Source organism: Ipomoea nil, unplaced genomic scaffold (assembly GCF_001879475.1).
Source record: "Ipomoea nil cultivar Tokyo-kokei standard unplaced genomic scaffold, Asagao_1.1 scaffold0317, whole genome shotgun sequence".
NCBI lineage: Eukaryota > Viridiplantae > Streptophyta > Magnoliopsida > Solanales > Convolvulaceae > Ipomoea > Ipomoea nil.
Genome location: NW_017616745.1, coordinates 770,001 through 797,973, shown reverse-complemented (window position 1 = coordinate 797,973; position 27,973 = coordinate 770,001). Strand labels below are relative to the sequence as shown.

The 27,973-nt window shown below is 30.4% G+C and overlaps 1 protein-coding gene across 1 annotated transcript; it reads right to left on the bottom strand.

Moving 5' to 3' along the window:
- Positions 1–13,897: 13,897 nt before the first annotated feature.
- On the bottom strand, positions 13,898–19,167 carry LOC109165445. The gene is made up of 7 exons (XM_019314205.1): positions 18,927–19,167; positions 15,648–15,838; positions 15,351–15,471; positions 15,069–15,240; positions 14,675–14,957; positions 14,141–14,312; positions 13,898–14,016 (listed from the first exon to the last, which is right to left on the bottom strand). Exons 1-7 carry the CDS (start codon positions 19,165–19,167, stop codon positions 13,898–13,900), a joined length of 1,299 nt encoding a protein of 432 aa, XP_019169750.1.
- Positions 19,168–27,973: the final 8,806 nt, after the last annotated feature.

The window sequence follows — 27,973 nt, the reverse complement described above, 5'->3', positions numbered from 1 at the left end:
AATGTTGTCCAGGAATAGATACTACATTGTAATAGAGTCAGTTGTATTAAAAAAAAAATTACTAAATGTTATATGCTTTTTACATTATATTGAGCAATGTTACACACTTTTATATAAGTCTCCTACACTCTACTAATAAATAAAGTATGGTAAAGTAATTCATACATATCTTGTAAATACTAGCTAAGTTTCGAATATGGATTCCAATGTTACAAATCTAATGATATGTACTAACAAAAATATCAAATTTTAACATAAAGTATAACTCATCGCTTTTTTCTTTAAATCTCTTTGTCTGGATTAAAATAGACGGTTGATAATAACTTACAAATAATGAACCTTCGTAAACATGGTGAATTGAAGATATTTAAAAATTTATGATTGTTAGTGATATTGATATATTAAGTACATGCATATTGTTCTAAAGAAAAAAAAAAAGTACATGCATATTTATATCTACGTACCCAATTAATACCATATTCCCATTTCTCATCAATTAATGGGAGAGGACAAAATGGGAGAGGACAAATGAAGTAGCTAGCCAACTAGCGTTATTTTTTTATGGTATATATACTGTAAGTTTAAATCAATAATAGAGTTGCTTTAGTTCCTTCTTTGTAAAAATTTATCACCAATTTGTAGAAACAGTTCACTTTAAGGTCTTTGTTACTTTTCCTTTAATTTAATTTGATGTGACATTTGGGAAGAATGAAGTCATTACCTACTTTTTCCATTAAATTTTAATTTGAAATGAAATTTCAACATCAGCTCGTCATTCAATTTGCTTCAGTTTCCAACATCAAAAGTATTCTCAGTTTCTCACAGGAGCTAGCTGGCACCAATTCATTGTGGTCCGTTATAGTTTCTTATAAATATAAGGGGAAATGACATTTTTTCCCGAGTTATATATTTATACCATTTTTCTTTCTTTAATTATTCATGTAAGTATATTAGTTCTTTCAATTATTTTAAAAGTGATGGTTTTTTTCATGATATATATTAAATTGACATTTTTACTCTTAAAATAAATATTTTATTAATTTTTATTCTCCAACAAATTATTGCGTATACATAGGGATGGTCACGATTCGATTCGAATTGAACCGAACACTATAGCAATCGAATTAAAAGTTTCCAGTTATGATTCAGATCCAGAACCCAATATTTGGATTTAAATTTATTAAAATTATGAATCGAAAAAACTGGATCCTGAACCGTGAACCGGCGGTTTCGGATCCGGTTCGCGATTTTGAACCGTCTTTATTTTAAAATAGTCTAAATTCAACAATAAATGTATTTTGTTTTTTTCCAGTTCGGAACATGAACCGGCCGTCCCGGTTCGCGATTTTAATAAACTCTAAATATCGGGTTTCGATTCTAAATTGCAATTAGAATATTTCAGTTTGGTTGCTATAGTGTCTGTTTGGTTTGAACCAAATTGTTATGATAATTTGTTGGAGAAGAAAAATAAATGAAATATTTATTTTAAGGGTAAATATGTCTATTTAACATTTCAGAGAAAAAACAACCACTTAAATAATTCACTGAAAAAAAATGCTATAAGTACATAACTCAGAGAAAAAAAAGTGTCATTTTCTCTAAATTTAATTTAAAATAACACATTAGCATTATTGACTACGATTCATGCACTAAAAAAAAGTTAGAAGATTACAGTTATTTAGTTGAGTTTAAAATACTATTATCAATAGCTTATACCTATTTTGGTTATGAAAAGAGATTTAAAGAAATTGATAATGGGTAGATTCCTTCAAAAAAAGAAATTGATAATGACTTACAAATAATCTACCTTCGCAAAATGACAAATTGAAGATATTCAAAGAATTTGTTGTGTTTTCCAAACAAAATTGGGATTTAATGTATAATAAATTTGGTATCAATGTTTCATTTAAATTGAATACTGTACGAAATATTTTAAAGTACGGTAGTAATGAATTATAATTTAATTTGTAGTGATTGAGAGTACTTAATATATAAGGATTTATTTTGACCTGATAGTTACTATATATGAGTAAACTGATATAATATAATAGTTACAAGTGTGCAAAGAGTAATTGAATTTTTTTTTTTTTTTTGATATGTTCAGGGTTTTCATGCACAGTTAGACATTGTGACTAATCCACTCACTGAATTATAAAAACCTCTTTTGGTAATTGATTTATTGAATTTTTATATATTTGATCTTATTGTGTTTGAATCAAATACGTTACGATGATTAATAAATCTTATACACAATATTTCACTTAAGATATTTTTACCACTTCCATCTTTTCTCATATAATCATATAATCTATACTTACAAGTCTATAACATACCTTGCTTTGATCACTAGCTAATATCTCTTTATTAACTATATGGTTTGTTAGAGTAAGTTTTTAAAATCGATAAAATCAAAGTTCCAACATGTTAAGGGATGGTACGTACTTAGCACTTAGCATTAGTTTTGATGGTATAGTATATAGAGTTTGTCATTTAAACTAATGCTGGAGTTGTTTTTGTCTAGCCTATAGATAATAATATACTTTTTTTTTTTTCCACAAAACTCATTTTGTGGAGATAATTGGTCTATATAGGTTATTGTTTTTTCCCTTTAATTTAATTTGAAATGACATTCTAGTGTTGGCTACAAAAAGATATAGCATTAGTGAAAATTAACACAAAGTTTGCTTCAGTTCCCACATTCAAAATTTTTTACACGAGACTTATTAAGTCAATTCGTGGAGGTGATTTGCACCTATCGATTATAGCTGATGTTAAATCCTCTATACCTTAACTTTTATGATTTTAATTACAATTGGTTTATCAAATTAAAATTTTTGAAGAGTAACAATTCTTCTCATTACTCTTTTAAATGCACTTGATGCAAAAAATTATGATTAAATATAGATCAAACAATGATAGGAAAAAATAGAAATTCATCAAAATATATATTCAACACTTATTGAAGTTACAAGCCATATGATGTATCTCAGGGCTATAAAGGATATGAGATTTTCAAAAAAAAAAAAAAAAAAAAAAAAACCTAAAACAAAAAAATGAAAATCACGATAAAGAAAAGTGAAGTGTGATAGAGATTGGGTGCTCAGAGAAAGCTTATTATTTTAACCTAACTTTCTAAAAAAACATACTCTGAAGACTGAAGTCTTGATGCATCAAAAAGCGCGGAGTTGCGCTGATTTGCAAATTAAAACAAAAGGGCCGAAGTTCTAAAAAAGTGGGCTGCATTATTATGCTTCCAATTCAAATTCTTAAAATCGTCTGCATTTCCCAAAATCAAAAGGGCGTAAGTTCCAATAAAAAAATTAAGAGAATTCCGTTTTCGCCCTGGTTTATTCCCGCTATAAAATCCCACTTTGGTTCAATCTTAGAGATATTCAGAGATCTTTAGAGACAAGAAGAAGAGAAATCAAGAACTATAAATTGCCTTGGGAATGAAGACTAGGAAGTTTTGGAAAAATTGTTTGATTCACTCTTTTTACTCTATTTGATGATTTGTAATTCTTTTAATATATTTGTTATGTATGATTTAGCCATGCTTAGCTAAATTTCATTAGAGATTCTTGAGTAAAAATGATTTACGAACCTATGTGCCTGTGCTATCAGATTCTTTAATATATTATTATTTGGATTTTAAATTTGTGTTGCAATTGTGTTTATTATTGTCATTGCGACAGGCCCAAATTACTTGTTTGATTGCTTTGTTTTATGTCATAACGGGAGTTAGGCATAATTGAGAGTTCACTGCACTTAACTTTTGCACCTTGGGAAATGACATATTTGTTAGAGAGCTTTAATTCTTGATTATTGCACATCGGGAGATGGTAGTGGTTAGAGATTATTTATGAATGCTTGTTCTTGTTCTTATTGGGTGTTTATACCACGGGAGTGAATATTCATTAGTGTTAGTGACTACGTGAGTAGCTCTATACCACCTTCCATCCTCACACTTGTTTAAACCCAGATTTAATATTACTTTAGGTTAGACACTAGGGGATTAAACACTTAAATACTAGGAATCTCAATCTCTCTATATTGATTTCAAAACTATGAATCATTGCTTTACTTTATTTATTTATTTATTTATTTGCAACATTCAATCATAATCATTAGGATTAGCTTCTCACGAATAAATTAGTAATTGGTGCTTAATACTCCACTTTCCTGTGAATCGATAACTCGTTACTCAGTGTTTATTTGTTTGAAAATATACTGCAATTAACGACACAATTAGATTTTCATATGCAATGCTTGATTGTTCGAATGTTCATAATCCTTTTAAAGATTGTAGAGACAGAATGATTACGTATGTGATACCTTTCAATTATAATCTAGCTAGTAACACCCGGAAAAGTAATGATGCCTTGAATGTTGTTTAGAAATGACAAGATTAGAATTAGATTGCTACTATCAATGGGTGACCGATGAAGTAAGTAACTTCAGTCAAGCGGTATTTGATGGCCAAATATTTGGATATATCGAGGATGATTTATTGAAAGAATGTGAAATCATGACTAAATGTAAAAATTTATGAGATATTGTTGAACATCTTTGAAATATGTTTTAAATTTTTAAAGGGAGTGGCCTGGTATTGTACAAAATGAAATATTTCTCAATTTAAATTAAGGTTGCAGTTAAGAAAAAGTATTGTAATAATTATATTGCACCAAATATGGATTTTAGTTTACATTAACCTTGCATGACTTTAAGTTGATTGAATCAACAATTTTTGGAATTTATTCAAACAGTATAAGAATCCATCAATCTAGTTGTAAACTTGATCTAAAATATACCAAAAAGGTCATCTGAATAACAAATGTGTTAAACAAAAATATCAACGCAAGGAAAAGGAAGAGGGAATAGACAGACAAAAGTATTTCTTATTATCATCAATCTACTCTGTACAATATTACAATAGTATATATAATTTCTCTATCATAATAGCCTTTAGAACTCTTACAGTATTAGGACTTCTACAGTATTAAGAATCCTATCATCAATATAAAGCCAAAATAATGTCCACATAAGGTTTTACAACACCCCATTGGACATTATTTTGTCATAATCATGCCTCGTTAAAAACTAGCTAGAAAAACCATGTGGGAAAAACTTAGTCGAGAAAATAGTACATGATATATGGATAACCATGTGTTACATTAGTTGTTTCATTAAAAACCTTACACTAAGAAAACCCAGTGGGAAAAAACTTAGTTAAGGGAAAAAGAGTACAAGCATAAGCTTCCGGCTAGAGCCGTCGAAACGGTCTCGCAGGGCGGGACGGGCCAAAACACACCAAAACCCGTTTTCGTAGCGGGACGGGCTAAAAAGCCCGCCTCTGAGCGGGCTTGGAATGTGGTCGGCCCGCCCCGTCATGCCAAAGCCCACTGGCGGGGCGGGCTAGCCCACCAATCAATTTTTTCACTGTGTTATTTTTTTTTTTAAATCACTGTACAATATCCTTAAAAAAAAAGAAGAATCACTGTATAGACGTACAGTAACACTACCTAGTATTGTATTCTTATAAATCTATAATCCTATAAGTTATAAAACACAAACCAAAATAACATGTATTAAATACTAAATATATATACAAAATATATATGTATTAGCAGGTCACGGGCTAAACCCGTGACCCGCTTGACCCGCCCCGCCTGGACCCGTAACCCAGGCGGGACGGGCTAAAAAGCCCGCCTCCTGGCGGATCAAAATTTGAAGAACCCGTCCCCTACCTACGGCGGTACGGGACGGGTCGACCCGGCGGGTAAAACTCATTTTTGACGGCTCTACTTCCGGCATAATCGGCATAATCTTCAGGATTTTGGGGTTTGTCTACTTCAGCAATTATTTTGCAACTTTTTCTCATTTACATTACTATATCATACTCATGCCTCGTTAAAAACCTCACTGAAAAACCCAGTGGGAAAAAACTAGTTGAGGAAAAAATGCATGATGTATGTGTATTCTTGTTTTAGATTAGCTGCCTCATAAAAAACCTTAGATTTAAGGAAAAATCCCATGGGGAAAAACTTAAACTAAGAAAAAGAGTATAACTATTAGTCGTCAAGACCCAATCTTCATGATTGTAAAATGATACTCCCCCTCAAGAAGAGAATCTTCAAATCCACACATAAAATATATATCCAAAATTGTAGAAATGGATTAGTCAAATCTTATGGATTGTCACTAGAGTGAATATCTTGCACAATAATTTTGTGACTCTTCTAGAGCTCGTATTGGTTGAATTTTGACGCTATATATGTTTTGTCAAATATTCTTTAACATACTCATATATCATTTGTGCAACTCAAGTGTTATTGTCCTCATTTGGGACATTTGGGGTAATTCATTGTTTAACCAGTTTGGAATTTTGGCATCACGGAGATCAAACATATATAATAGCCAATACCCAACAGCCTATCAAAACCATACATCTGTTTCTCATATAAATACCAAACTCTTTTGTAACTCAGAGAATATATTAAACACTATTCCAATATTTCATTGTAGAAGGAACCCTAGATGTTGCTAGCAATTTTATCGCAAATATCATGTATGTTGCGATTATGGAACTTCTGGTTCTAAAATGTGCTCCAACGAAAAATGAAGTAAAAGGACTGTTAAGGTATCCTTACTGAGTCTAAACGGTTCCTTATCTACTTCAAGAGATTATTAGGCAACTTATAATTTGACAAAACCACAATACTTAACCATATAGACATGTGAAAAATAGGCTAACTGGTCTATAAAATTCATTCAAAGAAAAAAAACTCGATCTTCAAGTCGAGATAATACTTAGCTTTCACAAGCTTTTTTATTTCAAAAATCTCCGTCTTTAGATATATATGGTCCGACATCATCAAGCTCTTTATATATTTCATTGATGTTTACACCATCAATTAGGCTATTGAACTCAAAAAAAAAAAATGCAATTAGGTCTTTGAAGAACACAAAATCATGCAATTAGATCCAAAATGACCTGTTTATTTGAAAGTATGTTGACGTGGACGGTTGTTGATTTTAAAAAATAATTAATTAAATTTAATTTTAAAAAAAAAACAACTAAACTGCTGGCCTGATCCGTCTCTGTGGCTGGCCAGAGACAAAGGGGTCTCTTTTTGTTTCCATGGCCGAGTCAGAGACTAAGCCTCTATCATTTCTGGCCAGCCAGGGAGAGGATCACCATCAATTTTTTTTTAAATTTAATGACTTAATTGCATTTTAATATTTAGTTTCCTTGATTTATTCCTTGATTTAAAAATCTCTATGGATTCAAATTTCAAATCATGGTTTGGCTTCTAGGGCCTTGTGAAGATATTCATGCTTTGGGAACTCGGGCTCCTCCTAAATCCAGCAATTATACTATGTACTGCAGTCCACAATGCATAGTGGGCTGCAATCTTTATACAACGTCATTTCTTTAAATAAAGAAATGTCAACCGTTACAGCTTAACGGATCATGCATTTTTGGTGTGTTAATTATCAATTGAAACTATAATGTATCTAAACTGACATTGTTTAGCATTCAAAAAAAAAAAAAAAAACTGACATTGTTTCACGTATTATTTTTATATTATCATATAAAATTGTAGTTGTGTTGGAATAAAACTGCAGTGTATACAAAATGAAACTGAATAACAATTTCACATATTGAGTGCATATTGCCCAACGAAACTGTAGATATATCAAAATGATATTGTAGTTGTGTTGAAATGAAACTACAGTGTAAATAAAATGAAACTGAATAACATTTCACATATTTGAGTGTATATTGTGCAATGAAACTGTAGTTATATCGAAATCATAACGTAGTTCTATTTTAATGAAACTATAGTGTATATCAAATAAAACTAAATAACATTTTCACATATTGAGTGCATAATATCGAATGAAACTGTAATTATATTGAAATGGAACTGTTGTAGTCATACAAAATGAAACTGAATATGTTATACAATCAAAGTTTTTTTTTTTTTTTGGACGATGTGGAACATGTGCCGTTTCTTTGAATTAAATGAAACGACACCGATTTGATGCGCAGTCCACAGTATAATTTGCCTCCTAAATCTGATTCAGCTCAATTATTGAATTTGAAGACCCATGTGACGTGTTGGCGGTTGTTATACTGTGGACCATGGTCCATAGAGCTTTGTGGATCATAGTTCCGAAACGGCAATCGTTATTTTTAATAGATTTTGCATTTTTGTGTGTGTTCATAATAAAATGAAATTACAATGTATATAAAATGAAATTGTCTCGCATATTGTGCTTATATTATCAAATGAAACTGTAATTGAATTGAAATGATACTTTAATTGTATTGAAATGAAACTGCACTATGTATAAAATGAAACTGAATAACATGTCTCACATATATTGAATGTATATTGTCAAATAGAACTGTAGTTGAATAGAAATGATACTTTAGTTTTGCTGGAATGAAACTACAGTATGTATAAAATGAAAATGATAAATACTCCCTAAATTTTACTCCCTGATGTGGCGAGCATTGATAAGATAATTTTTTCATGTGGGTCCAATGCAAGTGTCTGCATCAAGATTTTGTGTGTGTGAAATAAAATTTAGGAATAAAAAATGAGAGTACACATAGTATTTTCTATGTATAATTGATATATTTTATTCATTCAATTATCACGCATAGCTTCAGATATCTAAAAACATAATAAGTCTCAATTAAGTTTATATTTTTTATTTATGTCCCTCTTTTTGTATGCTAATAAATGTGTACATTTTACTTTAAATATTGTACATTTCAATATTATTAGACAAAACTACCCTTACACTATTAGACAAAACTACCCTTACACCGTTATAACACCGTTACTTTTTAATTCTAACACTGATAACACATCATTATTACCATACATGCACCTATATCTATCATATCTTTTTTCTACTTTTTAATTATCATTTTATTAAAATCATTATATAATTAATTTAATGCTTGATTATACTCTAATTAAATTTCTATGAATGATAAATTATATATATATATATATATATATATATATATATGTGTGTGTGTGTGTGTGTGTGTGTGTGTGTGTGTGTGTGTGTGTGTACTAAATACATATATTATTTGTGCATATATAATTTGAATAATAATTTTTAATTATTTTTATTTATCAATATTTTAATATTTTAATGTTGGGTATGAATTTTTGTGCATCAAACAAAATGCTACAGTAGTATATATCAACAACTTTACTGCGGGCCCTCAACCACCACCAACTTTCTTTCAACTTTAACTTCACTCCACTTTTCTTCTGATCTGCTATTCTGCTCCCATTCCATCATATCTCATATCTCTCACTTTTCTTCTGATCTGCTATTCTGCTCCCATTCCATCATATCTCATATCTCTCATCATAAGTTCTAAGTTTCTTTGCTTGCAATTTCTTTAATTCCATGTATAATTTCAGGCACAATTATCTACACACACTAACTTTCACTATTTCACAAAAGCAGATCAGAACATCATCAATATTTGAACGTAACATGCATGGATCGTAATCAATGCTAATGTATGTGTCATTTTACACCGTAGTGCTTATTTTAATTGAACCACCACCATGCATTGGTGCTAGCTATAGGTCTTGTGAGAATACTTTTGAAGTTGGGACGAGCTGATGCTGAAGTGTCATTTAAAATTAAAATTGAATGGAAAAAGTACGTTATGGCTCTAGCTAGCATCGATTGATTATAACGTACCAATGCTAGGTCTTGAAAAATTTGTCTAGAAGTGAGAATTGAAGCAAAACATGTATAAATTTTAACATATGCTAAATTTGTAAGTATTCAAGCCCCCCCGCCCCCGACACACACACTAAAAGATTTCATCGCACGTGTCTCGCACGAGTAATTGGACAATTATTTGTTCAAATTCAAGCAAATTAAAGATAAAATCAGAGAACGTAATCAATCAAACTCATTTCATCAATTGCACTATAATATTTGTTGTTATAAAAACTAGTATTTTCACCCGTGCGATGCACGGAATGGAATTGTTGTAATATATTAAGAATATTTAAATCGATATATAATTATTTAAGAGTTAATTTCACCAGAGGTCGTTTATCTTTCCTGACAATTTCAAATTTAATCCTAGACTATAGTTATTAATTATTACAATTTATTCTATGTTACAACTCTTACGTTAATATTCTTACTATTATTATTAACACTTAATTACTTTTAGATATTATTATTACCACTTATATTATTATTATTATATTATTATTATTAGTTTCTTTTCAAGTAATGTTAGTATATAATGGTCGTGAGGCACAATAATAATATAACTATAATTAAATATTCTTGTATTGTATTCCGGAGTTAATGCCATTTTTGGTCCTAGAATTATTGAGGCATTGACACTTTTCATCCTCCATAATAAAACTTGCCACTTAGTAGACATTGTTATTGGTCGTTGGACAGTTTTGATCCTCCGTCAATGAAGCCGTTTGTTGACCGTGAATTAGAAGGGCTTTTCTATCTTTTTATGTCTTATTCTTCTAATCTTGTTTAGACCAGCGCTGCTGTGACTCCTGTGAGGCGAGATGGCGAGACTTGGCGGCTAAGTAGTAACCGTCGGTAGTGAGTAGCAGCGAGGTTCTTCTCCGGCGAGTTGTGGGTACGGCGGCGAGCATACGAGGCAGTAACTCCTTCAGGCGACGGACCAGTAAGGCAGATCTGGCGGTGCAGAAACAGATCCGGCGAGGTTGGGGCCTTCACCGGTGGTTTTTGGTTCCGGCGAAGTAGAGAGGGCAGCAGGTCGGCGAACCCTCTTATGGTAAATAGCAGTTGTAGTTGTAGATGGCGTGATGTAGAATTTGCACCTGTAAGTCCTCCCTTCCATATTGACCACAAATATCCTTCCCATCTCTCTCTACCACAACTACTTGGTGCACAACCTCAAAAACTCTATTATTCTACCTGAAATTCATTGAAGTTTCAAGCTGAAAATGTGGAATCCGCCGCTCCCCAAAAATTGCATTGTTTGAGGTGTTGGAATGGCCGGTGTTGACTTCCTGGCTGCTGTAGCTTCATTCCCCAACCCGGATGATAAAATTCGGAGCACCAGCTTTGAGGTTCAAGGAGGTGGTAACACTGGCAATGCTTTGATAAAACCCGGATGATAAAATTCGTCTTGGTCTTAATTCAAGGATCATATCTAAGGTTGCTGATGACTCACATGGCGAAAGAATACTTGATGAGCTTGAAAGGGATGGTGTTGATACATCTTTTATGGTGGTGTCCAAAGGAGGAAACTCACCATTCACATATGTCATTGTTGACAACCAAAAAAAAAAAAAAAAAAAAAAAAAACTCGCACGTGCATTTTCACTCCAGGATATCCACCCATGATATTTGAGGATCTACATACCCAAATCAAAATTTTCTTCAACGCTTGGAGTAAATATTGTCTACTTAGATGGAAGGCTGCATGAGACTTCTTTGATTGTAGTGCAGGAGGCAAAGAGTAGGGGCATACCTATTATAGTTGATGCAGAAAGGTTAAGGGAGGGGTTGGGTGATATTCCTGACTTTGCTAGTTATGTTGTATGCTCGACAAAATTTCCACAGGCATGGACTAATGCCCTTTCTATTCCAACTGCACTTGTTTCCATTATCTTGAGATTGATGTCAAATGTAAAATTCGTGATTGTTAGTTGGGTGAAGATGGTTTCTTAATATTAGAAAGGACTGAAGCGGATAACCTCAGTTTGAAGAAATGGATGTAGCAGTGACCAATAGATGGAGAAATACAAGGATTAGAACATAAAAAGACAGAAAAACTCATCTAATTCACGGTCAACAAACGGCGTCATTGACGGAGGATCAAAACTGTCCAACGATCAATAATAGTGGCTACTAAGTGGCAATTTTTATTATGGAGGATGAAAAGTGTCAATGCCCCAATAAGTTTAGGACCAAAAATGGCATTAACTCTTGTATTCCGTGAGTCACAATAATAATATAACAATAATTAAATATTGTTCAATTCTATATTCTTCTAGGATTTCTATTACCATCATTAATTATTCCAAAATTTACCATAATTAAATAATTTGACCAATTATAAAGAAAGATTATTAAATAATGCACGAGACAATAGTTTAATTAAAAATTTTAAAAATTCATTAATAAAATATAAGGTTCTCATAGTTTTTTCTTAGAAACTCTTTAATAAAGTATTTTTTTTTTTAGAAATTGGTGGGCCAAACCGCCTACAGCAGTTTGCGGTGGATAGATCTCGAAAAAATACGCAATTTCAAAAAAACATTTGTCCAAAACGGACAACGGTGTCAAAAGTTATGCCTTGCCGAACTTTTGACACTTTACAACTTAAAAAAAAAAAAAAAAATTAAAGTCCAGTTTAGCCGCCGAGGCGGCCGCTGAGGAGGCCGATTCCAGCCTTCCTCGCCGCGGCCAGCGACACGATTTTTGCAACACTGATATATAAAATAGATATAGATTAGAATAGGAATAGTATTACACTATTTTATAATATTAGAATAGAATTTTGACGCAGAATTATTGTATGAATGGGAAAGTAGAAATTAATATATTTTATTAGGAAGAGAGATTTTTTAGGAATTGGGCAGGAAGTTAAATTTCAGGATTTTGTTTTTAAATATAGTATAGATAGATTGTGTTACACTATTTTTTTAATATTAGAATAGAATTTTAACACAGAATTATTGTACGAATGAGAAAGTAGAAATCAATATATTTTATTAGGAAGAGAGATTTTTTAGGAATTGGGCGGGAAGTTAAAATTTCAGGATTTTGTTTTTATATATAGTATAGAAGTATAGATATAGATTGTATTACACTATTTTATAATATTAGAATATAATTTTAACGCAGAATTAATGTACGAATGGGAAAAAAGAAATCAATATATTTTATTAGGAAGAGAAATTTTTTAGGAATTGGGCGGAAAGTTAAAATTTCAGGATTTTGTTTTTATATATAGTATAGATTGTATTACACTATTTTATAATATTAGAATAGAATTTTAACGTAGAATTATTGTACGAATGGGAAAGTAGAAATCAATATATTTTATTAGGAAGAGAGGATTTTGTTTTTATATATAGTATAGATATAGATTGTATTACACTATCTTATAATATTAGAATAGAATTTTAACGCAGAATTAATGTACGAATGGGAAAATAGAAATCAAAATATTTTATTAGGAAGAAAGATTTTTTAGGAATTGGGCGGGAAGTTAAAATTTCAGGATCTTGTTTTTATATATAGTATAGATAGTATAGATATAGATTGTATTACACTATTTTATAATATTAGAGTAGAATTTTAACGCAGAATTATTGTACGAATGGGAAAATAGAAATCAATATATTTTATTAGGAAGAGAGATTTTTTAGGAATTGGGCGGGAAGTTAAAACTTCAGGATTTTGTTTTTATATATAGTATAGACTAGTATTTTCACCCGTGCGATGCACATAATGGATTTATTATAATATTTTAAGAATATTTGGATCGATATACAATTATATAAATTATTACATTGAATATTATATAATGCAATTGAAGAATTGAGTTTGATCGATTGTATTTTATGATATTATCATTACTGAATTTGAACAAATAATTACCCAATTTATAGCTAATGTGTAGATGTACGAATCCGGTGCTGAAACTTTAGAGAATTTATATATCAGTGTTTAGGATTTGTATTAATTGGGCAAATTTGCTCGTTGTCTAGCAACTCAATTATAGAAATCATTTGTTATCCTAATTTATTTGTGGAAGATATATTTTCTGTGTAGATATAATTTTGCCATCTTCGCATAAAAAAAAAAAAAAACATAATATTACTGGTTGGAATTACACATTATTGAAAGCATCTTTATAGAAGACATTGGTAGTAGCAACAGAATCTTGTCCATCTTTGTCTAGAGCTAACACCTTCAGGCCATTAAGACGATGGGTGACTCGTGAAAAAGCTATATGTACAATTGACAGTGATTAAAGATCGGTTTTTCAGCAATAACCCAACGTGAGTTACTGGTTGTCCCTGGCTTTTGTTGATAGTCATGGCATATGCGAGCATCAACAGGTATTGTTTACGCTGGAACTTGAAGGGCAATCTTGTATCAGAAGGAGTGAGAGACATTCGGGGGATAAGAACTTTGGTTCCTTCGTTAGTCTCATTAACTATTCTTGCTTCAACAATGCGATCGGACAATCTTGTGACAAAGAAACACATATCATTGCAAAGACCAATAGAGTGGTCTATATTCTGCAATAACATAACAGGTGCACCAACCTTTAATGTAAATGAATGATTAGGAAGTCCAGAAAATCTCAAACTATTTACGAATTCAGGAGTGTGTACTTCTGATAGATTTTCACCATCTAATTATGCCTTACACAAAGAGTCACAACTTAAATATGTTCGACCTTCTGCAGTGTTCATGTCGCACATGTGATTAATTTGATCAACAACATCTAAAGTCGGTGAGAGGATCGCTTGGCCTTCTAGGTGCGACTCATTAAGCATGTCATATCTCGCTTTTGGGAAAGTGCTTTCCACTATAGTTGCTATAGGATCGAGTCCACACTTAAACAAAAACCATGCTGGAATATCGATTTCATACAAACCGTCGTTACAACCCTTGTAATCCCATCTCCGATGTCTGCAATCCATTTTGAAAACCAATCAACTGTCTGTCTATCTTCCACTGAAGCTAAGCCCCATAATCTCAAGTTTTTCGTGAACCTCAATACCTTGCAATTTGTCCAAAGGTAGGAAGAATTAATAGTGGTTGCAACAACTATTAGTCTAGTTGCTTTCGGAATAACCAGAATAATCTGTCTAAAATCGCCTCCCAAAACTACTGTGTTTCCACCAAATGTCTTTACATCACTACCCCGTATGGCGAACCTCAAAGATCCCTCATGGTTGTATCCAAAGCCTCAAAACAATGTTTGTGCGTTATCACTGTTTCGTCCTATATTATCAATTTGCTCCTTATTATAAGCTTAGTAAGGTTACGATATATTGCACGTGGAATCTTCGCTCAAAGAGAATGGTATAGCAAATCTGGAATGCGCCGTCCTGCCACCTGGTAAGAGCAAAGATGCTATTTCACTCGAAAAAACTTTGAGAACAATATCACCGCGCCTCCTTATCTTTGAAGATAACGTTCTCCACACTAACGTCTTGCCTGTTCCGCCGTAACCATACACAAAGAACAATCCATCTCCATTAGATCAATATCATTCATCACAGAGTCATAGACATTCTTATTTTTTTTTCGTCTGTAAATTGTGTTACCATTATGTTTTGTCTTCAACGATTCCTTGTCATACACCAACTCTTCAGCTATCAACATGTCTTTCATCAAACCCATGCTGCTTTCGTTTCGAATTGGCATTTCTGGAAAGTCTCTCAAGCTCTTGCCCCCAACAGAGATAGCAACTTCTCTAACTCCACCAGAGTGAATTGTTTCTTATCCGAGTCCGATAACACTAACTCTTCATAGACCAAAAAAAAAAATCAACAAATTAGTTTATTTAGAAATAATGATAAGCAAATAACAAAGTCGAATAAATAGATTGGATGCCGATATACCTGGATTTTGCATGAGACGTCAATGCTAAAGATGTGCATCCTCCGCAAGAAATTCCCAAACGACACTCCACACCACCTTGGCCTACTAATTGAACTTGAAGTGAGCAACTTAGCAAATAACCTTTGCAAAGCATAAGCGGATGCCCAGTAACTCAAGTCAGTAATACCGTCAATGTACTCCTTGTCATCATCTAATAATCCATATTCATAACACGCATCTCTAAACGATTTGTGAATGACCCCCGCAACAGTGTAAATAATATCCTCGTGGTTAGAAGGTCCATGTACCAGATTTAAAAGGCATCTACCTCTTATGTCATTTCATGCAATGAATCAGTGACCATACCACCTCTTATGTCAGATTCGTGCCATTTTTAATCATCGTGAATAACATATTTCAATTTTTATTTTTAATCATTTACTTTTTCAATTGGCCTAATTTCCATGTCATTTTTATTCTCAGTCAATTATTCATTTTTAATACATATTAATTAGTTAATTATTAATACCAATTTTTTTATTTTTTTAATATATATTAATTAGTTAATTATTAATAACAATTTTTTATATTTCCAATTAATTATTAATAACATATACTATAGTTAATCCCCCAGCACAGGGTTCGATCTTGTGACATTTTTTCAAAGGGCTCCACAGAGGTGCCATCTGAGCACAAGGTGTTTGGCGACAATTCTTTTTAATTTTCAATCAATTATTAATATTCATTTTCTTTTTCAATTGGTATAATTTTCATGTCATATATATTCCTAATCAATTATATTTTTAATACATATCAATTAGTTAATTATTAATAACATATTCTTTTTTAATATTCTCAGTCAAATATTAATAATAGATTTCTTTTCCAATTTATATATACTATTGTGTAAGCGATCTGGCCATTTCCTTTTTCATTTGAGTCAATTTGGGATCATTTTTAATTTTAAATTAAGTATTAATATTCATTTCTTTTTTCAATTGGCCTAATTCCCGTGCCATCTTTATTCTCAACCATTTTTTTTGAATATGTATTAATTAGTTAATTATTAATAACATATTTTTTTATATTTCTAATAAATTATTAATAACAGATACCGTTTTCCAATTTACCTATACTATAGTTAATATGTTTCCTTTTCGAAATAGTTAATATGGGAATCTTTTTTAATTTTTAGTCAATTATTAATATTCATTTTTTTTTTCAATTGGCCTAATTTTCGTGCCATTTATATTATCAGTCAATTATTTTTATTCAATACATATCAATTAGTTAATTATTAATAGCAAATTCTTTTTAAAAATTTTCAGTCAAATATTAATAACATATTTCTTTTCCAATTTACATATACTATTGTTTGGACGGTCTGGCGATTTCCTTTTTCATTTCGGTTAATTTGGGATCATTTTTTAATTTTTAGCTAATTATTAATATTCACTTCCTTTTTTGAATTGGCCTAATTTTCGTGCAATTTTTATTTTCAGAAAATTATTCTTTTTAAATACATATCAATTACTTTCTGACCATTATTCAGCCAGGCAATTGAGTTTTAATGGGAGTTTGAAATTTAGTAAATTTAGCAAAGAATTAACGGAGAATTACAAAACTAAGAATGGAGAATATAATTTTTAACGGGAAAAGGAATAATATAATATTGTTGAATAGAAATATGAATTTTAATATTGTTGTATTGTATTATGAATAGTAATTTTAATGTAGAATTGTAGTACGTATAGGAAAGTAGGAAATAATATATTCTATTAGAAATTGTATTACACTATTTTATAATATTAGAATAGGAATTTTAATGTAGAATTATAGTACGAATAGGAAAGTATGAAACAATATATTCTATTAGGAATTTTATTACACTATTTTACAATATTACGCAAATCTTAATAGTATAGGATTGTTTTAGGTGAGAAGTTAAAATGGAGGATTTTGTTTTTATATATAGTATAAATATTCGTGTAATTATAATTATTAGTTTAATTACCATAATAATTATTAGATTTTATATAATAATATTGATTTGGAGGTAGTTTGGGCGGGAAACTACAAAAGTAGGATTTTGTTTTTTATTAATAGTATAGATAGATTAGTAATTTTAATCTAGAATTGTATTAGGAATAAGAAAGAATGAAAGAATATATTGTATTTGAATTGTATTACCATATTTTAATGTAGAATTGTACTACGAATAAGAATTGTATTACCATATTTTACAATATTACGCAAACCTTAATTAATAGTATAGGAGTGTTTTGGGCGGGAAATTAAAATGAAGGATTTTGTTTTTATATATATTACGCAAACCTTAATTTTATTCTTGCTCGAATTTGAACAAATAATTGTCCAATTACCCGTGCGAGACACGTGCGATGCACGGATGAAATAAAGGGCAAAGTTAAAAATGAGATTGTACTTGATCGTGTACACATCCACGTACACAATGACAGAATCCTACCGTTCAAACCTCAACTCTTCACAAAGTTCTAAGAGTATGGAGTTAAACTCCTGGGCAACTTCATTTAGAGACTTTAGACAACCAACTAATCTCGTCAAATTTAGTAACCACATTTCCTCCCATTTTCACAAGCATGTAAAGCAGACAACCTAGTGGCCCAGTATTGTGTACCCAAAAGTTTCTCCCTCCAACTCGGTATAACTTCTATATATATATATATATATATATATATATATATATAATTGGAAAAGAAAAGAAGTTAGAGAAGAAAGAATTGAGCATACCGAAATAGCACTTCTGATTTGATATGTGAAAGATGTAATATTTGAAATCACTTGAGGCTTTGAGAGGTGATTGTCCACAAAGGCACTGGAAATATTATTTTGGCCTATGTCAATTATGTACAACGCATTTTTGAAATCAATACCCCCAAAAGTGCCCTTGGTCCCTGTTTATTGGATTAACCATTAATTTGTAATATATAGTAATTCATTAGATTATAAAGTTAAAAACAAAACCTGTTGCGTGCAATTTTAAGGAGAAGAGTACTCAAAGTAAAAAAAATCATCTTTCTGGATTATCTTGGCGCCAACTATAGTAAAGTTGACTCCATTTTCAAAGCTTGATGTGAGAGATTCTAGACATCGAGACAAGTAGTGCGCCTTCACACTCCCACTTGTGAATGAACATGCATGCATCAATCTACGCCAATACTATGATATGATAGATATGATGAAACTAGCATTAATTATTTAGATAATAAATTAAAATAAAGGAAAATGTTAGTTGCTTACATATAAAATCGATTATTAACCGTCTATCGCACAAACGATTGGTGTTGCCAAAAAATGAACGACCAATGGGGAGCCGAATCCATAAAACTGGCCATTAACAGCGGCATAACCACCGGTGTCAGATTTAGAGTCTCCAAAATTAAAGATAACTCGGGTTTTAAAGCATTCCTCATCGGTTAAAGCCTGAGAGCGATGACGACGCAGAATTGCTATAGTGAAGAAGACTACGAACATAGCTGATAATGTTACTTTGGAATCCATGTTTCATAATGAGATGGTATACACGTTGAAATCAAGAGGGGAGATGTTGAATAAAGAGAAGTTAAGGTCGAATTGTATTGTATGTTGAAGTTAAAGTCGTTGACATCACAACATTATAATTTTGAACATGTAATCTACTTTGATATTGAAGTACAATTTTTGCTCTGATACCAGGCCAAAATTAATTTCAACACAACTTTTGCTCTGATACAAAACCAAAAGTGTTTTCTAACTAACTGCGTCAAAAAATATTTCCAAAAATATTATTGTCAGAATAGGATAGTATCAGAGCAATGTTGTTAGAGCAAAACGGGTATCAGAGCGTTGTTATTAGAGTGTCCGGAGTGCGGGGTAATGCTATAATGGTATTTTCGTATATGTTGTAATTAATAGCGTTATACACTACCACATTTTTTAAAAAAAATTGTTATTCCTAAACATCGTCAAGATCAATGGCTTTCATATCACCTCACAATTGCACGTGACACACAATCGCACGGGAACCTACATACACACACAGTAATTATTGAAATAACGTGCGTCATTGTGAATATGGGATGCATTTGAGGGCTATAATGGAAACATTTTGTCAAAAGAAATAATAACAATAATTATGATCCAAAATAAGTGAAGTACTAAAATATGGAATGATCAATGGGAAAAGGTGGAAATGTTTTATTATTATTATTAGTTTCCAACAAAAAAATAATAATGCATCAGTGGCATCATGCATGCAATACTTTATCGATTTCTAGAATTAAAGCTAACATGTTTCACTAATCACACAATAAAATTAAAGTTTGCAGATATCACTTCTTTTATCAGCTACACGTATTCTAACGGTTGTCATTGATTTATGGTAAATAATTTCGGGTATACGAATATGAATAAAAATTATAGTATAGTAGCTCGAGTAGTTAGGACTGAAAGTTGGAGGGTCTCGAGCTTATAAATACTACTAGAATTTTTTTGTCATGTGGATGGTTATAATCTCTCGAGAGATAATTAAAAACTCTTTGTTTTGACATTTAATTATTGTACTATTTGCACCTTACACAAGTTAAGTGATTGACTGGATATATATAAGCGTGAGATGTGGATGTGCCACAAATTAAAGGGGGCAGCAGAGAAGCTTACAACTTGAGATGGGAGATGAAAATGGAAAAATTAGAAGATATAAGTGGGTAAATTGAAGGGGATATGATGTAACTTAGCACTAGCAGGCCTATATATATTAATTTTGATTCCTCCTTAATTAATTTCCTCTTCAAAATCCATGCATATTTATTGGAATGGGATGGATAACCGAAATAAATGTCAAAACAAATAGCTAATAATTCCCACTCGAGAAGTTGCAACCATTCATTTGTCAAATTTTTTTTTTGTTCATAATTATTTTATCAACCTACTGAAGCACAAAGAGTCAATTAATTGGTAAAATTAATGCCTTTGTGGTAATAATTAATGAGATTGAAATTCATCGCATGGGTAAAATTAATTGCATCATAGCAACCCATCCATATAAATCTTTTTTTAACTGTACTACGCATCATCACATGCATGGTAACAACGCCCATATTTTCTTTAAAAAAAAAAAAAAAAAAAACACATACATTCGCACTCAATTCTCCTTCATTCCCTTTGAAATAAATTTATTATGATTTTATTACAAATTTAATAAAAAATTTGAATATGATCTTACATATAAACTCCTTTTATATTTTGTTCCACGTTAATTATGAAACAAAGAATAGTTTTCTTAAATGGTTGGGCTATTGGACTACCTCATTCAAGACATCAAGCAAATTCTTGTCAAGATGAATATTTTTTGACCCTAACCTTAAATGTTTTTGATCTTATGGGATCAATTCATAAGTTTTAGATTAAGATTGACGTCCCTACATACAATTAAAAAATTAATTTATTCATTCAATTTCCAATTATATCTATCTATTTAGTTTTTTTTTTTTAAGATGAAAATAAACAATGGTTGTTTTAAGTGACTCGGGTCATGCTTCCAAAAAAAAAAAAAAAAAAAAATGACTCGGGTCATTGAACTACCCTATTCAGAAAATCAGGTTGATTTTTTATTGACATAAAATTATTTTGACCGTAATTTTATAATTTTTCGTTTTATTGAGTCAATTGATCATAAATTTTGGAGTAAGATTAACAACAACAACAACAACAACAACAACAACAACAACAACAACAACAACAATAATAATAATAATAATAATAATAACACATTATGATCCAAGTCAAGATCAATTACATTATTAGAAGAAGCTAGAATAATAATGCATAGTAGGCCTAGCTTTTGTATGGAATTTATATATAGTAAACGTAAGAATTGACTTAAATGTGTATAAGCAAATAACCGTCTATATATATACACACACATATATACTCATAATTCGTTTAAATGCATTATCAATCAAAAGTCGTAATCTAGGATTCTGTTGAAGAATTAATTTGTTTGTACATTTTTCGTAATAATTTACGACTTAAGTGTTACAAACTCATTAATAATAAGTAAGTGTACATTTAATTCCCTTATTAATTAGAATTAAGTAGATCAACTTTACTTTCATCATATCATTTACAAAATTAAATTACATCGAATTTTTTAAAAAAGTTAATTATTACGGAGTATATATTTATGTTTGTTGGACACAGTAACTAACTCTTGACCTTTGGTTAAAGGTGAATAAGTCTCTTCTACTGAACTACACCCTACAGATAAAATTTCCATATAGTTAAGTAAGTATTTACCTATTATAAAGACTTGCCACACATGTGAACTTACGGGCAATTTGTAATTTACCATTGAGTAAAAAGTATGGTAGGTAGTGAAGAAATTAAACATGCATCCATGCATCCATCAGCTTCAAATCCTTGTACAGTGTGCTGTGTGAGTTGTACGTTGGTAGTTGGAGGCTGGTGAAATTAATTTAATGGTTGTCCGTGCTTGGCTCCTAGCTAGCTATGATCTATTAATAGAACTTCTATTGATGTGCAAGTGAAGAAAGCAAGTTTGAACTCCATTTTGGATTCGAAGAAAATGTGATGAAACTAAGAACGAAAGTAGGGGAAAGGGAAGATGCAAGAGGGAGAAGTGCATATCTCTTTTCTCTGCACTTCTCCCTCTTGCATCTATTAATGTAGAACAAAATATAAAAGGAGTTTATATGTAAGATCCCCATATAACAACGCTCTGATACCCATTCTGCTCTAATAACATTGCTCTGATACCACCTAATCTGGCTAACAACGCTCTGATACCCATTCTGCTCTAACAACATTGCTCTGATACCACGCTACTCTGTCTTGGTTTTGATTTCCCATGTATAGAGTAGCTTAGCATAGGTTTAGGATTCCTCTTCAGAAACCGTATATATATGGGACAATGGGAAGAATATATATATATAAAAGCTACTCTATACATGGGAAATCAAAACCAAGACAGAGTAGCGTGGTATCAGAGCAATGTTGTTAGAGCAGAATGGATATCAGAGCGTTGTTAGCCAGATTAGGTGGTATCAGAGCAATGTTATTAGAGCAGAATGGGTATCAGAGCGTTGTTATATGGGGATCTTACATATAAACTCCTTTTATATTTTGTTCCACATTAATAGATGCAAGAGGTAGAAGTGCAGAGAAAAGAGAGTTCAAACTGGAGTTCAAAGCATCTTCTTTGAACTTTCGTTCTTAGCTCTTTCGTTCTTCTCCTTCTTGCATCTTCCCTTTCCCCTACTTTCGTTCTTAGCTTCATCACATTTTCTTCGAATCCAAAATGGAGTTCAAACTTGCTTTCTTCACTTGCACATCAATAGAAGTTCTATTAATAGATCATAGCTAGCTAGGAGCCAAGGACGGACAACCATTAAATTAATTTTACCAGCCTCCAACTACCAACGTACAACTCACACAGCACACTGTACAAGGATTTGAAGCTGATGGGTGCATGGATGCATGTTTAATTTCTTCACTACCTACCATACTTTTTACTCAATGGTAAATTACAAATTGCCCGTAAGTTCACATGTGTGGCAAGTCTTTATAATAGGTAAATACTTACTTAACTATATGGAAATTTTATCTGTAGGGTGTGGTTCAGTGGAAGAGACTTATTCACCTTTAACCAAAGGTCAAGAGTTAGTTACTGTGTCCAACAAACATAAATATATACTCCGTAATAATTAACTTTTTTAAAAAATTCGATGTAATTTAATTTTGTAAATGATATGATGAAAGTAAAGTTGATCTACTTAATTCTAATTAATAAGGGAATTAAATGTACACTTACTTATTATTAATGAGTTTGTAACACTTAAGTCGTAAATTATTACGAAAAATGTACAAACAAATTAATTCTTCAACAGAATCCTAGATTACGACTTTTGATTGATAATGCATTTAAACGAATTATGAGTATATATGTGTGTGTATATATATAGACGGTTATTTGCTTATACACATTTAAGTCAATTCTTACGTTTACTATATATAAATTCCATACAAAAGCTAGGCCTACTATGCATTATTATTCTAGCTTCTTCTAATAATGTAATTAATCTTGACTTTGCTTATACACATTTTAGTCGATTGTTACGTTTACTATATAAATCCCATACAAAAGCTAGGCCTACTATGCATTATTATTCTAACTTCTTCAAATAATGTAATTGATCTTGACTTGGATCATAATGTGTTATTATTATTATTATTATTATTATTGTTGTTGTTGTTGTTGTTGTTGTTGTTGTTGTTGTTGTTGTTGTTGTTGTTGTTGTTAATCTTACTCCAAAATTTATGATCAATTGACTCAATAAAACGAAAAATTATAAAATTACGGTCAAAATAATTTTATGTCAATAAAAAATCAACCTGATTTTCTGAATAGGGTAGTTCAATGACCCGAGTCATTTTTTTTTTTTTTTTTTTTTTGGAAGCATGACCCGAGTCACTTAAAACAACCATTGTTTATTTTCATCTTAAAAAAAAAAAAACTAAATAGATAGATATAATTGGAAATTGAATGAATAAATTAATTTTTTAATTGTATGTAGGGACGTCAATCTTAATCTAAAACTTATGAATTGATCCCATAAGATCAAAAACATTTAAGGTTAGGGTCAAAAAATATTCATCTTGACAAGAATTTGCTTGATGTCTTGAATGAGGTAGTCCAATAGCCCAACCATTTAAGAAAACTATTCTTTGTTTCATAATTAACGTGGAACAAAATATAAAAGGAGTTTATATGTAAGATCATATTCAAATTTTTTATTAAATTTGTAAATAAAATCATAATAAATTTATTTCAAAATAATTTTTTTATGAAAATAAGTAATAAAAAATAACACATTACTATAATTATTATATAATAGTGTAAATATATTAATTATTTTTAGTTCGAATTCGAAAATGAAGATTTAGATTGATTGATTGAATGATATATACGTTTATATTTATCAGTGCAATTGTGTTAGATTATTAAAATTGAAAGTTTATCATGTTAATTTTATAATGTCAAAAATTTTAGTTGAGTTTACTTACACAAAAACCTGAGATTTTATATTAGGACCAATAATTTTAAATACACCAAAAAAAAAATTAAATATGTTTAAACGGATAAACACAATACAACTGTTCAAAACCAAATGAGGTGGCTCAATTAGCATTCCTAATTACATGGATGCATATGAGACATATTGAAGCAACTAAGTGGATAGATTAAATGCTCATATATATAAAGCTGACATGCAAGTTTCCCATGTAGGGAGCAACTTAAAAGTCCTCTTCAAGTGCCATAAATATGAGAGGGATGGATGAATTAATTGCCAATGTTATTCTAGAATTAATCATTTAATTTAATTATTATTAAGGCGAAATAGGTTTACTGCAAATTCTTATATTTACTACTGGTCTTATTCAACCTACTAATAACATAATATTTGACGGATTAAATACGAATCAAATGCTAACTTTAATTTATAAGATAACATAAATTATAATATAATATTTCAAACATTGAAAAAAAAAACAACTCAAATCCTTTTAAAATTATTATTGATAGCATTTATTATGTGTCAACAAATTTTTGGAGGTATTTGGTAAGTAGCTATTAGCTTATTAGAGTGAGTTTGGCTAATTGATAACATTAATTGATTGTAGAAAAGTGTTTGGTACATTAACTGATAACTGATTATATGTAAATGACTTAATCAAAAAGTTGATAAAAAAGCTTATTAGAACAATTTTTTGAATTTTAGTATTTTAGAACAATAATTTATTAAAAAAATTAATTAATCAAATTAAACACTCATATTGATTATTAATTTAATCAGGTCACACATTTAATAATGATCAAATTAAATAAGCTAAAACTAACTGATAAGCTAACTATTACTAGGTAGATTACTATGATTTCATAATAACCCTATGAAAGCCATAATTTATAGATCAGAAAGGGTAAATTACTAGGTAGAAGTATAGTTGTAAAAAATTTAAAAAAAAAAAAAAAGTAAAAAAAGTGGGTAGCTGCAAGTTTTATAAAAGATTAAGATCAGAAAACGAGTTAATTTTAATTCCTAGAAATAAATAAAGTGATTCTCTCAAAATAAATAAATAAATAAATAAAGTGAATGATGCCACTATGCATGTTTTTTTTATTTATATATATAAACTAATAAATAATAATAAAACATTTTCGCCTATCACTTCATATTTATCATAATTCACTTTTTCTTTTCATACGGAGTAATTTTTATTCATTTTATTGAAAATCTAATCTACTTAATAGCCTCAATGCATCACATAGCCTTTAACATCAACAATCTTGGAGAGGAAATCCTAAACTGAGTTATTAATAACTTAATACCCAATATAGTCATGACTATAGTGGTTTCACTTAATTTAGTTCTAAGTGACCTTTTATGTTTAATTTAATCATTAATTTTGATAATTTTATACAATTTAGTTATTTGTTAAAAATTCGGTCAAAGTACCTATGAGGTCCCTGTATTATATTATTTTGTTCAATTTAGTCATTCTACTTTAATTTTGTTCAATTTAGTCCCTATACTTTAAAAATTAAAATAATTAAGGACAATAGCTTATGTGAGCAAATATTTATGTATTTGTTTGTGACATATTAATGTAATATATTGGTGGTAAAAATAATTAATTTTAAATATTTATAAAATAATATATGAGTTGACATGTAAGTATGATGACGTGATAGAGATAATGTCAGCGTCACGTCAACTATTGTCCTTAATTGTTTCACTTTTCAAAGTACAAGGACTAAACTGAACAAAATTAAGGTAGAAGCAAGGACTAAATTGAACAAAACACTATAGTACATGGACCTCATAGGTACTTTGATCTAAAAATTATGTTAGTTGACTGTTAGAAATATGGTCCTAATGATAATTTACCATCATTCATCTCATTTAAGATGATTCATTCTTTTTCTTAGTAAACTCCACACATAAATGCAAATCTTCATCCCCAATTCAACTTTAACTATATTAAAATATAAAATTGAATATCAATACATATATACCATAAGTGTATTAAAGACTTAACTTGATGTTGTTTCCAATTTCCTTAATTTATCAAGATACACACTCACTCTATATTATTGCACACAATCTAAAAATTGCAATGTATTGTAAGTAGTGTTGGGACAAAGGAAATGTTTGGGCGTTGTTACCATGCTGGTGCTGTGTGCAGTTACAAAAAGATTTATATGGATGGTTGCTTAACTTGCTTTGATACATTTAATTTACCCATACTATGCATTTCAATCTCAGCTCATTAATTACCCCCATTAAATTGAAGAACTAGCTGCCGGGTACAACCAGTGGCGGAGGGAGCATGGGGGCAGTGGGGGCAGCTGCCCCCACTGCCCAAAATTATATAACTCCAACTGTTAGTTTATGTTAATTATTAATTACGAACTGTTAGTTATAATTGTTAATGGCTAATTGTTAAGTTTACTACTTTACTCTTAAAATTACTATTAAATTTATTAATTGTTAACTGTTAATTACTAGTGTTATAGTTTTTGCTGTTAATTAATTACTGTTAGTTTTTGCTAATTGTTAATTAGTGTGGATTATATCCCTAGTTAATTACTAATTACTTAATTAATTAACTTGAATAGTAATTAGTTCAGTGATGAATTATTAAATGATTGTTAATTAGTGTCGTATGTTGAAAAAGATATTTTTGATCAAGTTTCAAATGAATAAGTTCTACAACGATTTTAACATGCATTGTTTAGTGACGTATTATCCCGTAGTTTATCATAAACATTATATTGTAATTTATAATGTATTTGTATTTTAACAATCTTATTTGTATTTGAACCTTGTATTTGAACATTTTTGAATTTATTTTTCCTTTGCTTCTTCGCCCCCGCTGAAGAAATATCCTGGCTCCGCCACTGGGTACAACCACCTACTGCTACTATTATTAATTTATTATTTATTATTATTAACCACTTTTTTTTTTCAAAATTTAATTTTCCTCCTGTATCTTACATGAAATATTTTATATTAAAATGATGACTTATGGTCAAACACAATAAAGATTACATATGTAATCACATCAAAACTACAATTATATATAAGGTCGTCATGATTAACTTCTCAAAATTTGACTACAGGATTGAGTACTCAATTCTTGGTTAATGAGTGACAAAACAAAAGGCATAATTATGTATTATATATGAATGGTACTCTCTACGATACACGGTCCTAGCGGTCGATTCTGAGTGTCGGATACTATGCGT

Bases quoted from the DNA above. Each gene is read 5' to 3' on its own strand.
- LOC109165445 (XM_019314205.1), bottom strand. From the start codon at position 19,167: ATGGATTCCAAAGTAACATTATCAGCTATGTTCGTAGTCTTCTTCACT. The intron at 15,839-18,926 runs GTTAATAATCGA...ATGGATTATTAG, and splicing joins AATCGTTTGTGCGATAGACG to ATGATGACAAGGAGTACATT. The intron at 14,958-15,068 runs GTAACCTTACTA...GGGATCTTTGAG, and splicing joins GATTCCACGTGCAATATATC to GTTCGCCATACGGGGTAGTG.